This window comes from Peromyscus californicus, unplaced genomic scaffold (assembly GCF_007827085.1).
Source record: "Peromyscus californicus insignis strain IS unplaced genomic scaffold, ASM782708v3 Scaffold_3__1_contigs__length_106647218, whole genome shotgun sequence".
In the NCBI taxonomy this organism is placed as follows: Eukaryota; Metazoa; Chordata; class Mammalia; order Rodentia; family Cricetidae; genus Peromyscus; species Peromyscus californicus.
This window is the reverse complement of record NW_026294551.1, coordinates 98,891,327-98,904,154: the sequence shown is the minus strand read 5'-3', so window position 1 is coordinate 98,904,154 and position 12,828 is coordinate 98,891,327. Positions and strand designations below refer to the sequence as shown.

At 40.5% G+C, this 12,828-nt stretch overlaps 1 protein-coding gene across 41 annotated transcripts in view; it reads right to left on the bottom strand.

The window, feature by feature from the left end:
* Positions 1–12,828, bottom strand: part of Rbfox1 (RNA binding fox-1 homolog 1) — a 2,167,575-nt gene that overhangs the window by 18,734 nt on the left and 2,136,013 nt on the right. For 31 of the 41 annotated variants that reach the window (XM_052759361.1, XM_052759367.1, XM_052759363.1 and 28 more), the window contains one exon: positions 2,499–2,551. The exons of the other annotated variants lie outside the window; for them this stretch is intronic. In XM_052759361.1, the coding sequence (XP_052615321.1) occupies positions 2,499–2,551 (53 nt within the window). The remainder of the gene's footprint in view (positions 1–2,498; positions 2,552–12,828) is intronic. 41 annotated transcript variants of the gene reach the window in all.

Sequence of the window (12,828 nt, the reverse complement as noted above, 5' to 3'; positions counted from 1 at the left end):
AGCCCAGAGGTTTATTTCTACTAGGCATGTTTCTGCCACTAAATTCATCCTCAGCCCAGATCACTGATAGTTTTCTCCTCTAAAAAACCTTGCACAGCCTTGAGTCAGGGGGAGGGGCTTGGACCTGCCTTTACTGAATGTACCAGGCTCTGCTGATTCCCCAAGGGAGGCCTTACCTTCTTGTAGGAGGGAATGGGGGATGGGTTGGGGAGGGAGGCTGGAGGGGCGGGAGGAGAGGGATCTGTGATTGGTATGTAAAATGAATAAAAAATTTTCTTAATAAAAAAAGATTAAAAAAAGAAAAAGGAATGTGTCTGTTATTGAACCCTGGTTATTGATCGAGACCAGGATACAACAGGCTTGCTCTCTGTGGTGCCAGTTTGGTAAGCAAGTGGGGGTCCTGACAGGTGGGCTGTGTAGGATGTACTATATGTGCATTAGGATTTTGCAGCTTGCGAGGGAAGAGCTCCTAGAAGACATTAGTTTCATTGTAATTCTGAGTTTTCGTTTTGATTCTGTATGGAAAGTAGGCTAGCTACAAGGGAATCTGAGAGACTCCCCATGGGCGTATTTTTCTTCCTGTTTGATTCAAACCTTCCAGTTCAAGTGAGACGCTATGAAGCACACAACACAGTATTAACATGGTCATCAGAGGAACAGTGGTATCTTTGAAATGTCATCCATAGCAATTCATTAGGAATTTACTGAGCGGCCCTCCTAGAGAAGACAGGATGGGGCAGAACTGGGCTGTGCTCGTGCAAGCATTTCCCATTGCTTCATTACAGAAGGTTGCATGTGGACAACTTGCTATCATAACAGGGTTTGTCAGCTCATGGGATGAGATCAATATCTACCTTTTATATTGCCAGTGTCCAGTTTTTTATCCATGACGTCAGACTATAACCTGAGACACACTGGAACACACGTGAAGTTTAACAGGGAAGACAGTGAGTCTGCAGCACTAGTATATCCACAGACAACACTTGCTCACATGCTAAGCCACCATATTCCTCCCAGTTCCATTCTCTTCCCATCCCACCTCCTTTTCATTGCTCCACTCTGGAAATGTTAAGTTATCCTGGTGTCCCAGAAAACTATTTCTCACCCTGTCACTCTCAGAAAAGCAATTAACAGGCCATCTTCCACTGTAAGGCATTAGTGTGGTGTTAGCTATGGCAGCACCTCTAACTGGGAGAAGCAGAGATATGTGAGCATAGAGATAAGGGAAGAAGAGAGCAGCATCGTTAGCAAAGGAGCTTCATGTAAATGGAGCAAGCAGCTGCTTGTGTAACTCTTGGAATAACACCTCAACCCCACTAAAAAATGCAGAGAATGCCTTTGTAAATGACCCACATGAGGAGTCCTGTGTGGCCATGCCAGAAGCATGTTCCTAGCTAGCTCTGTCCTTCCTTTCATTCATTCTCTCTAAAGACTCTGAACAGGGCATAAAACATTCTTAGTAATTTGCACCTTTGTTTACTACTCCATTGGTAAAGAGTGACTGGCAACAGATGCATGCTCTGTGTGTAAGGCTGGGTGGTTTGTTTGCATTCAAACATCATGTGACAAGCTTGGTTATGACTGTAACATCCACTTTCCTTGGTCAAAAGCATCTCATTGGCAAGATTGCCTAGTGATTATTTGAGGTAGTTTAGGCTTTAGCCCACCCCACACACATACTAAAAAAAAAGAGGAGTGGAGAGAGAGAGAGAGAGAGAGAGAGAGAGAGAGAGAGAGAGAGAGAGAGAGAGAGCGCTAGTATTCATTAAGGGACTATTTTGGCATTTAATCCAGTAATTCCAAACTTATTGTTCTGAACTACATCAAAGCAAAATGACAGAGATTATTTTGATGGACATATTATGCAACTAGGCAATTTCTATTCACCAATGTCCTAGTTTTGATAGCAAAATAAACTTTCCTTTCCTTAAGTCCTGATACTTGAGAATATGTGTTGAAGGAAAGGAAACAGGATCTTTAGCTAATGAAAGGAAGATCCCCTTCTTATAAGACAGACATAATCATATTCCTAATGCCACTGGCTTTGTGGATGCAGTCTCTTATGGCCAGTAATATTCTATAAAGGATTCCAAATAATTCCCATTTCAACCTCTCTGAATATAGATACAATATGTCAAAAAGCACGGGAGTCATGTTATGTCCCTAAGCTCCCTTGGTCAGGATTTTACAATAAGAATACTGATTATTCCATGAATTTTGTTGTGAATTTGTTCACCACAAGTGTTAGCCTTCTGAACCAGGAATTATTAAAATCAGAAATACAAACATCAGAGTTAGCAAAAATGCCTCATGTATTTTTCATATGGTAGATCCTAAAAGCTTCAGCTACACTCAAAAGTATATGGTCTCTTTCTCTCTTTATAAAAACTAAACTTACTATAGTGACTTAACTGCAGCATGTGAAGAAGATAAAAAGAAAAAAAAAAAAGGATACTGAGACTCAGATGGGAGCATCAGGAAGTAGGAATGTCTGTTACCTGCAGAGGTGTTACAAGAAATTTCATCTGTTGCAACGAAGACGAACTGATTTCTGGAAGAGAAGATAAAATTCACAATACTGCTCGCTCAGGGGGAAACGTGCTCTCTGGCAATTGGTTCCATGTGCACAGGTGAAGGGTGGGGAGGGGGCTGCATCTGCATGGGTGTGGCAAGGAAATGTGCTGATGAACCCTGGACTTGGGAAGCTTGGAAAGATCACAAAACAGGCATGCGGGACCACTTAAATGAAATCATGAGGGCTTCAGGATGTGGGCGTGTACAAGCTATTATTGTGCCAGGGTATTAATACTGCGTGTTACCAAAACATGCCAGGGTATATAGCTAAGGCCAAGCTATTTCAAGTTGTGCTTACATAGGTTTTTATGCTAAATATATACTACAACTTTTTAAAAATAAAGACTATGATTAGGAAAAAAGTATACTAGGACTAACTACCTAGAAATATCATAAAACCCCATATATTATGACACACTATTCAAAACTGTTTTTTAAAAGGAAACAAAAAATACTTTCATTGATGAAGAGAACATTATATGAAATCAGATTATGGATAATAATTTCTTTATCAAACTAAGATTGCTATAAGAAGACAAAAAACTCACCAACTGAAACAACACCTATATTTCCAAATTATTCTTGTTTGGTGGGAGGGGTGCATGTGCATGCCATGATGCACATAGGGAGGGCAGAGGACAACCTTGGTATTGGTCCTTGCCCTCCATTTTATTTGAGACAGTGTCTCCTGTTATTTCTAGCTGTGTCCACCCAGCTAGTTGGCCTGTGAGTTTCCAAGGATTCTCCTGTCTCTGCCTTCCATTGCACTGTAGGAGTGCTGTAATTACAGACATACAACACTGTGTCTGGCTCTAAGTGGGTCCTTGAGGGATTTGAACTCTGGTTCTTACAACTGAACAGCAAATGCTTTACCCACTGAGCCATCTCCTCACCTTTCTCAATTTATTTTGTAATGAGGCATATTGGAAAGAAAATTTTAAAAAATTGGAAAATGCTATTTCACTTTGATTTACTAAATCCAGAAAGATGATAAAACCCCCCTTAAGGCATTTTCAGTGGTGGCAATTCCACAATGTAAGGTTTTTGAATGCAGAGGTACTGTTGATTTCCCTAGAAATATGAATAGCTCTACTTTGCCAATTGGAATGACTCCTTGAGATTGACTATGGTCTTAAATGCCTTGAAAACCCCAGAAGGTGCTGGGTTTTCATTTGTTAGATTTTTACTGTGCGTAGGGATCAAGAACCCAGATAAATGCATTTCTGGGGGAGTCTTAGTGTGATTGCTTTTGTTCCAGTGTTCAAAAACATCCAGCAACTGAGCATTTCATAAAACATCTTAGGAGAGCTTTACTGTCGAAAGAGGTGCACCTTTGGATATAAACAGAGATGCCTCTCGAATATTCCCTGGAACTTAATGTTCAGTTGAAAATTTTAGTTGTTTCTAAACCAATAAAATTCTAACAAAATTATACACTCTCTGAGAATACTGTCTTCTATAAATCAAAAGTCAAAACTAAGTTCATTTATCACCTATCTTAAAACAATAAAAGTTAGTTTTGTTGGATCTTTGCTACATTTTTATTATGTCCCAAACTTTTTGAAACTTAGCAACTATTGGGTTTCAGATTCCCTAGGTTTGAGGAGCAATACAATTGATATATCTGAAAATGAAAGAGCTATGTGGTGTGGAATTTGATTTGACTCACATAAGGGCTAGTGAGATTTGGCATGCCTAAACTGCAGGTAGAGTATTCCCAGCATGCATCAGACAAGCACTCAGAAGGACCTCTATTCACAAGGTGCCCATTACAGGAGCTCAGTCATAACTGAACATGGCAGCCCTGTCCATTCATAGGGTGGTCCCTTAGAAGAGGCATTCCTATATTCATAATATGTGTGAGTGTTGTTTAAGCAGCTCTGCCTGACTCTTACTCCCCAGTTGTACAAGACACGACAAACGTGTATGTTGCTTCTGCATGGCTCCCTTCTAAGAAATAGTATATATAACTAATGAAGACCTTGAACTGATCATCCTGCCTCCATATTCAACATGTTACCGTTACAGACATATGCCCCACACCTAGTTTTACCTGTTGCTAGGGATTTAACCCAGTGTTTAATGTATGACAGGCAAACACTCTGCCAACTGAGCTACAACCCCAACTCCTAGTTTGCTAGATGGGGTGAGCAGGGCTGATTGTAGGCAACACACACAGATGTTAAATGGTTGCTGAATGAATACAGAAAACTGGCAAAATTAAGCCCACAGGTATTATTATAAAATAACTAGATCTTAAGGTTTCCAGAATCTTATGCAATATGATGTTACCTTTAAGAGTGATCTTTTGGACACCATGATTTTAACTCTTAAAATACTACATATTTTTCTCCTGCTCTTCTTCTCTTTCCTTCTTTCTTTCCTTCTTCCTCTCTCCCCTCTCCCTCCCTCCCTTCTTTCTTACATCCCTCTTTCTTTTTACTCTTTTCCTCCTTCCTTCTCTCCTACCATCCACTATTGCTCTGATAACCTTCTTCTCTTTTATTTTCTCCTCTCATTGGGTATTTTTTATTGTTATTGTTTGTTTGTTTGGAGGTGGGGTCTTACTATATCAAACAATCTGGTCTCAAGGTGAAAGGTTCGACAGATCTTCTCTGAGGCTTCTGAGTAACTAGGCCTGTCCATCACTATTTTTATAATTCTTGAGGGTGTTTTTGAACAAAGGAGATCACATCTGCTCTGAAACTCACTTCCTAAAAAGAATTGGCTTAGTTGGATTACATTAAGTAAGGTTAAATCTCAAAGATCTAAAGGTCATTTCCAGTAGTGGCAGAGAAGGAAATGGCACACATGGGTATAGTATCAGAAGGACTTACAACAGCCTTTCAAAAATTGATGGTCAACTTAAGCAGAATTTAGCAGTTCTGTGCTCTTCTGCTTTATCTTGAAATATCCATAACCAGTCCCATTTCATTTTAGAAAGATCCCCACAAAATGTCAGCAAAATGCCTTTCTACAGAGCTCACTAAATATGAGTCTGGGTGGCCATCAGCCTTCTAAGTGTTTGCTTTCATTGGTTGATTATGGGTAAGATCAATAGGAAAGTTGTGTCAAAGAGACTCAAAGGGGAGGTCAATGTGATGGCCAATAGAGCCATGATACTGCACTTCTCAAGGGCCTCACATTAGTGTCCATCACCCAATGCTATGCCATTTTATGGATATTTCTGTTCCTTCTACCCTGAAGGAACATTTAAGACAAATGTTCCATTTAGATGCATATAAATAGGCCTATGCTGATTTGTTCTATGAAGCCATTTATCCCAAATTAGCAGAGAGAGATAAGAATGAAAATTGTAGCTGAAAAGAGTGCTGTCTCCAAACAAGCTCAGAAAGATTAAAATGGTCCAAGCAGTGCAGGTGTGGAGTTACCTCTCATGACAAGAAAGGAGACTGGTACCATGGCCACCTCCTTATGCTAATCATCAGATGTTTACTATGCTCCATACAGACGCATGCATTTAAACGCCACCTTACACCTTATTTTTAACAAATTGGTCTGTACCTCGGTTGTAGCTGACAGTTTCTGGCTAAGTCATTCTCAACCTTGATTGAACATGGTGATTACCTGGGGAACTTCTAATATTCCTGGCAACTGAGTTACACCCAAGACCCATTGAATGAGCATCTTTGTGGATGGAGCTCAAGCATAGGCTGCTTCTACTCTCCTGGTCATTTTCAAGTGCACTAGAGTTCGGGTGATGCTTGTCTGGTTTATAGCTTGAATGATCCACAGACTCACAGAGAGAGATCAGGGGAGTGCTATCAGCTGGGTCTTCTTTCCCTGGATTCTGTGTTAGCTGATCTGGGCCAGAATCCAATGAGCACTCTGAAGGCAATCATACTAGATTAATAGCCAGCACTGAACTGGTAAATCTTTAATTCTATATGCTAAGAGCTATGCTTCTTGAGACTTCAGACTATCAAATATAGATTGAGCACTTGTCTGTGATATGAGGCTGCTAAATGTCATTCATACCTACATATTTATTTGATCTTTCTTATAATCTCTCTTATGGTTACTCTGATGAAAGGTGAGTAAACTGAGCCAGGCCATTTGAGGAAAAATGCTAAGTGGTGGAAATGGAAGATGAGCACAGTTATCTGGGACCCAGACCCCTAGCCTCACTTCCTCCAAGATCCTGCTCAGGGGAAGTCATATGGAGCATGTTCAATCACTAGTAACAGTGTGCCTCTCTAGGGAAATTTCCTATTGTATTGCTTTGGATCTTCAGCTTCTTTGAGACAAAATGATACATATTTGAACTCTTCTTTGAATATACTATGACTGAAGCTTGAGAGAGATGATTGTAAGTATATTCAACTTCCCATGTTGTAGAAATGGCATATTTCATTTATCCACAGACTCCCTTCCATTTTAAGATGGTTTCCATAGATCAACCTTCTAGAGGCCCTCTGACTCAGCTGGTGGCATATTTAAATTAGTCTTGTGGCTTACCATATATCATCTTTATTTCTCACTCCCACCACCCCCAGGTTAAATCTCATCTATTTGCAATTTTCTTCCAAAAATAATTACCCACTGAATTCTAAGTGTCAAGTGAAAAGACTGGCCTGCTAGCATTTCTCAATTGAGAAGCCAGGTGGACGTTAAAGGATCGGTTTTGGCATGAGCAAGTGAGGTCCAACTGGAACTGTCCCTTCTCAAAGAACACCAATGTTAAGTTTATTGTTAAAGGTTCTATTGTCTCCTTACTCTTTGGCTTCTCAATTCTATTTTGCTATTGTTAAAAACTCCAGATCTGTGTTCCTCATAGTGAGTCTTCATGAATCAAATGCTGTAGATTTCAAACCTAACACAACACTTGTGTATATTTAAAACCCTGCAAGATGCTGACTACAAAAATCCCTACAGCCTGTGAGTTGGTCTCTTGACCTGGAAGGTGACAACAGAGGTCCTGCAACATAGTAATTGGATGAAATCAATTTGATTCTACCTGCAGGTTCTGGGGAATCTGTTAGTTATAAGGCCCAGAGGGTCCCAACCTTGACGACAAGTAAGGATTTGTGTGTGTGTGTCCACAAATGCCACAATATACATGTGGAGGTACGAGGAGAAGTTACTGGAGTTGGTTCTCTTCCACCGTGTGGGTCCTTGGGATCAGGTCATTAGGCTTGGTGGTAGACACCCTTACCCACTGACCCATCTTGCTAGCTCCATTGGTTTTTCAAATGGTCATTGAGGACTCAGAGCTAAGCCACAGGGATGGGGCATGTTCTTAGGGCCTTTGTACCATTGTGGAAGGCCTGTACTCGATGCACCTATCTTCAACCTCATAATCTCAGGTATATGTCAGTTTTGTTACTTAGAAGAGGAAAATGATACAACTGCTTTTGATCACTGTTCAACCTCTCTTCCCATGTCCAGCTTCAAAATTCTATTCAGGAAGGTACAGATCCCAGTGAGGTGCATATGTTTGCCTTCCCTGTGGTTATTTTTATAGGTTTCATGTATATTATATCATATACACATGAGATGTGGCATATTCAGACAAACCAAAAAATAACCAAATGGAGTAGAAAAGGCTGCAAAAGGGAGCTATCATGATCCCTTATTAAAAAATGAATATATGAAAGCATATTTAGAGTCACTTCATTAGGTACAACTTTTTTGCTTATATTGTATTAAAAAGGCTTAAATGAAGAGAGTTTCCAGTTTCTCCTAAATTTGACTGTTTGACTAGACAACGCTGGGACTTTGGAAAGTCATTTCTAAGGGCTTTTCTCTTATCCAGAGATCATGTACACCTTCCCTGTCATCTCAGTCTCTCTAAGAGCCTCCACTCCCCCAACTGTTCACTATATCCCCAGTCAGATGAAACAGAGCTAGCAGTGACTCTCGAAGGCAGGGCTGTCAGTACAAGCTGTGTCTCATTAGGAAAGTTGTCTCAACTCTCAGGGCTTTAGTCTTCTCACTGGGAAATTGAGCTAGAAATTAAAATATATGTTCCTCAAAGACTTTGTGCAGATTTAATAGAAAATGAAAACAGCGTGGAAGATAATGTCATCTTCTGCCCCACTCAAAAATAGGGCAGTGGATTTGGAGGCTGGATTTGCCCTGGAAAAGGTTGTCTCCTTTAGGAAGCTGGTACATCTCTGGTAACTCCATCCCTTTTGAAGGTGCATGAGCAGAGGATCCATACCCAAGCAGAAGCATGAGCATGGGGAAAATGTGTCTGAAGTCACTAAATACTCATGGAGTTGAATGACACTGCTGGTGGTGATGGTGATGGTGATGGTGTTGGTGATGGTGATGGTGGTGGTGATGGTAATGGTGGTGATGGTGGTGATGGTGATGGTGATGGTGGTGGTGATGGTGGTGATGGTGGTGGTGGTAATGGTGATGGTGGTGATGGTGATGGTGGTGATGGTAATGGTGGAGATGGTGGTGATGGTAATGGTGGTGATGGTAATGGTGGTGATGGTGATAGTGGTGATGGTGATGGTGGTGGTGGTGGTGGTGGTGGTGATGCTGTTGTTGCTGTTGGTGATGGTGATGCTGGTGGTGATGGTGATGGTGATGCTGGTAGTGATGGTGATGGTGATGGTGATGCTGGTGGTGGTGGTGGTGATGGTGGTAGTGGTGATGGTGATGCTGTTGTTGTTGTTGGTGATGGTGATGCTGGTGGTGATGGTGATGGTGATAGTGATGCTGGTGGTGATGGTGATGGTGATGCTGGTAGTGATGGTGATGGTGATGGTGATGCTGGTGGTGATGGTGATGATGGTGGTGGTGGTGGTGGTGGTGGTGATGGTAATGGTGATGGTGATGTTGATGGTGATGGTGATGCTGGTAGTGATGGTGATGGTGATGGTGATGCTGGTGGTGGTGGTGGTGGTGGTGGTGGTGATGGTGATGGTGATGGTGATGGTGATGGTGATGATATACTAAGTGCCGATCTCAGGCTATAGCTGAAGCACTTCCATTCAAAACCATGTAACATTTTCACAGGAAGCCAAGGAGTTAGTGACCACCCATCTCTCTCACTTTACAGATCAGGCAAGCAGAATATTGATAATCTCTGTAACTTGCCCACATTCTCTCATGGATTAAATAATTGAATTAAGGTTAGATTCCAGCTTTAACCTAAATTTGTGATTATCTTCTGTATATCAGTAGCTAAGATTGATTAGCACAAGTATACATTAAAGAACACAGACGATACATACAAGATCCTGTTTCAAAACATAACTCAGCTACATCCTGCCATGAGCTATGAAGGAACATGTAGAACCTTCAGCGCGCCACTGTTCTTGTGAATCTTAGAGATATCAGGCAGGAAAACAACTCACAATTTAAATGTAGTTAACTTATTGCTCTAGCCTCTGTCAATCCAGTGCTTGTAGTGAATCATCTCTAAGATAGCCTCAAATCAGATATTAAGTAGCTAATGACATTTGTACCAGCTTATTGATTTATAGCATTCACCTCACTTGTAGTCTGATGAGTATGATCTGCCCTCTGAGCAGATGAGAAAACTAAGGCTCAATGACATTAAAAGAAACCAGATTCAGTTCTTGCAAAGTTTGTTTTATATTGATGCCAGCCTATTATACAGTCAATGACAAGATCTTACCATGGAAGCACTTTCTCTTCCTATGACCTTGGGGGTTAGGAAAATGATAATTATGGCCAGAGGCCAGTTAAAGCAGGTGGTCACAAGGGAATATAGTTTGAGAGATGCTGAACATTTATGAGGTCACTGAAGAAGGGAGAGTGGAATGGAGACAGTAGCAGGTGGGTGGACCCATGGATGAAAGTTATCAGAGAGGTTGCCTCCTTCTCCTATCTCTGGCTAAAGCATTTCAAGGTAAATTATGAAGACAGCTAGGGAGAAATAATACTTGGGTTTAATTGTTTGAACTCCTTGGAATCTATTCATTTGTCTAAACATTATGCATTATTGTATAGCAAAACTAAGCTGGATGGAGGGACAGGCAGCTAGCTAATTAAGAGTCTCTTCAGTTCTCCCCCACCAACAGTAAGCAGGTTTCCCTCTAACCATTTTGTATGTTAATTAACTATGAAATGCACTACAGTTTTGAAGAGCATTGAATTCCAGAAGAATCAATCACATCGGGGAGAAAAATCATCAAAAATCATCATTGCTGTCAGATGACTTTTTCTACATGAAATTGCTACATACAGTTATAGAAATAACTTAGATGCCACGTGCCAATGGCAGCAAATTCTGGAAGTCAACCTTTAGGCACAGGGTTATAACTTGCTTTGATACCCTTAGAAGTAGGAGAGGGTCTTAATGGAAAAATTCCATCTTGTTCCAAAAGATAACAGCTTTAGCATATGAGCTAAGGTCAAAATAGATAACAGAAAGGAGAAGTCAATCTCCAATAAAAATAACATCTAAAGGAAAAATATGGTAGAGAAGTTTAGTGTTTTAAATAGATAATTTTAAATTTGTATATGTATGTGTGTGATATATGTGTGTAAGCACATATGTGTGTGCACCAATCACTCTCCATCTCATTGCTGAGTCAGGGTCTTCACTGAACCTGGAGCTTGGCATTTCAGCGAGGTTGGCTGGCAAGTGAGCCCTACAGATTTGACTGTTTCCCAGCATTGGGATCAAAAGTACATGTTACCATGCCTTGTTTGCACATGGTTGCTGGGAATTTGGACTTGAGTCCTCATGCTTGTGGAATAAAAATTTCCCCCAGTTTGAGGGGAGACATATATAAATATTTCATAAGCTAAGATTCTACCTTGGGCGTGTGTCCTTCTGTTCTGCTGGATGCCTGTCATTACCAAGTTCACTCTTTATTGTGAGTGGGAAGGGCTCACCCAGAGGCTGTGGAGCCTGTATTCTCACCACAGGTTCCTGACCTACCTCTAGGAAGCCAACGTTTTCTAAGCATTCACAGTGGAAGGGCTGTGATGGTACTACTTAAAAGATGGATTTCATTTGCTTTTTTGTGGCCCATCAAGCCAATGATCTGCAACCTGAAAAGCATGTAATCAGGCCATGACATGACCAAAGGAGCTGTTATACCTTGTCTTGTCACCTGCAGAAGTGGCTCCCTACGTGGCTGTGACGGCCATGGTCTGTTGGGTTTGGAATGCCCTTAATCTCTCCCTGGCCCCTTTTTGGTCTGGTCTGTGGATTATTACAGGTCTATTTTTTAACTGCTTCAATTACATATTCATCCAACAGTGCATAACATTAGACAAGCCATGGTAAGTTATGGATAAAAAGTAATTAATTCTTGAGGCAAAACTTGGACACATTTAAGGCTTGAGAGAAGTGTGTGTGTGTGTGTGTGTGTGTGTGTGTGTGTGTGTGTGTGTGTGTGTGTATGACTATATATGAGTGTGTATGTGAATATAAAAGTGTATATAAATGGTCTCTAGGTTAAAAATAAGAGAAAATCAGGAAGTGGGTCCTTTAATAACACCAGTATTTCTCCTTGCTGTTCAGTTTGGCATCAATAGATCCAAATTTCAAGTGTTTTTTGCCTCCTCCTTTAGGATTTCAGAATCATCTTAGTTGTTCTCAAATTAAATCAACAACAACTTAAAGGGTATGTTGGGAGAAAGTAGAATTAGCATAGTTGTAACTTTTTGGAGAATGTAAAATCAGAAAAATTTTAAAGATGCAGTGACATGTGCATATGGCTTATTAAAGAATTTGCTTTTGCCTGGCATTTCATCTTATATTTCATCTGTATCATAGCTCTCTCAGAAGTGCATTTCTTTTAAATATCTGATAACTTTCTAGAACAATTAACTTCTCTTTCTCTTCTTGAAGGGGCTGTGTGTCACTCAAAAATGTGACTGAATCTGTTAAGGAAATGAACTTTAAATAAAAAAAAACAGAGACACATAAAAGTAAGACAATGTACATACATATATCTGGGTGTATTTGTGCCTGTGTGTGCACATGAGCATGCATGTGTATGGATGTTTTCAATATAGAGGTTTTAATAAAATCCTGACAATACTTTCAGCAGTGGCACTGGGATACAAATGGATATAAATAAAGACACTGGTGACTCATTCCTGCTACATTCCTATTATAAGGTAACAGAGCATCTTTTGTTTGGAAAAAAAACCTAGAATTGCTCATCACAGTGACAGAAATGACTAAAATACTAAAACCAAGAACAACCTTAGCTGCTGTCACAAGCTACTGGGCAAAGGCTCCTTCTTACTGTCACTTCATGCCTGACAGTCAAGAATGACTTCAGTGGCATT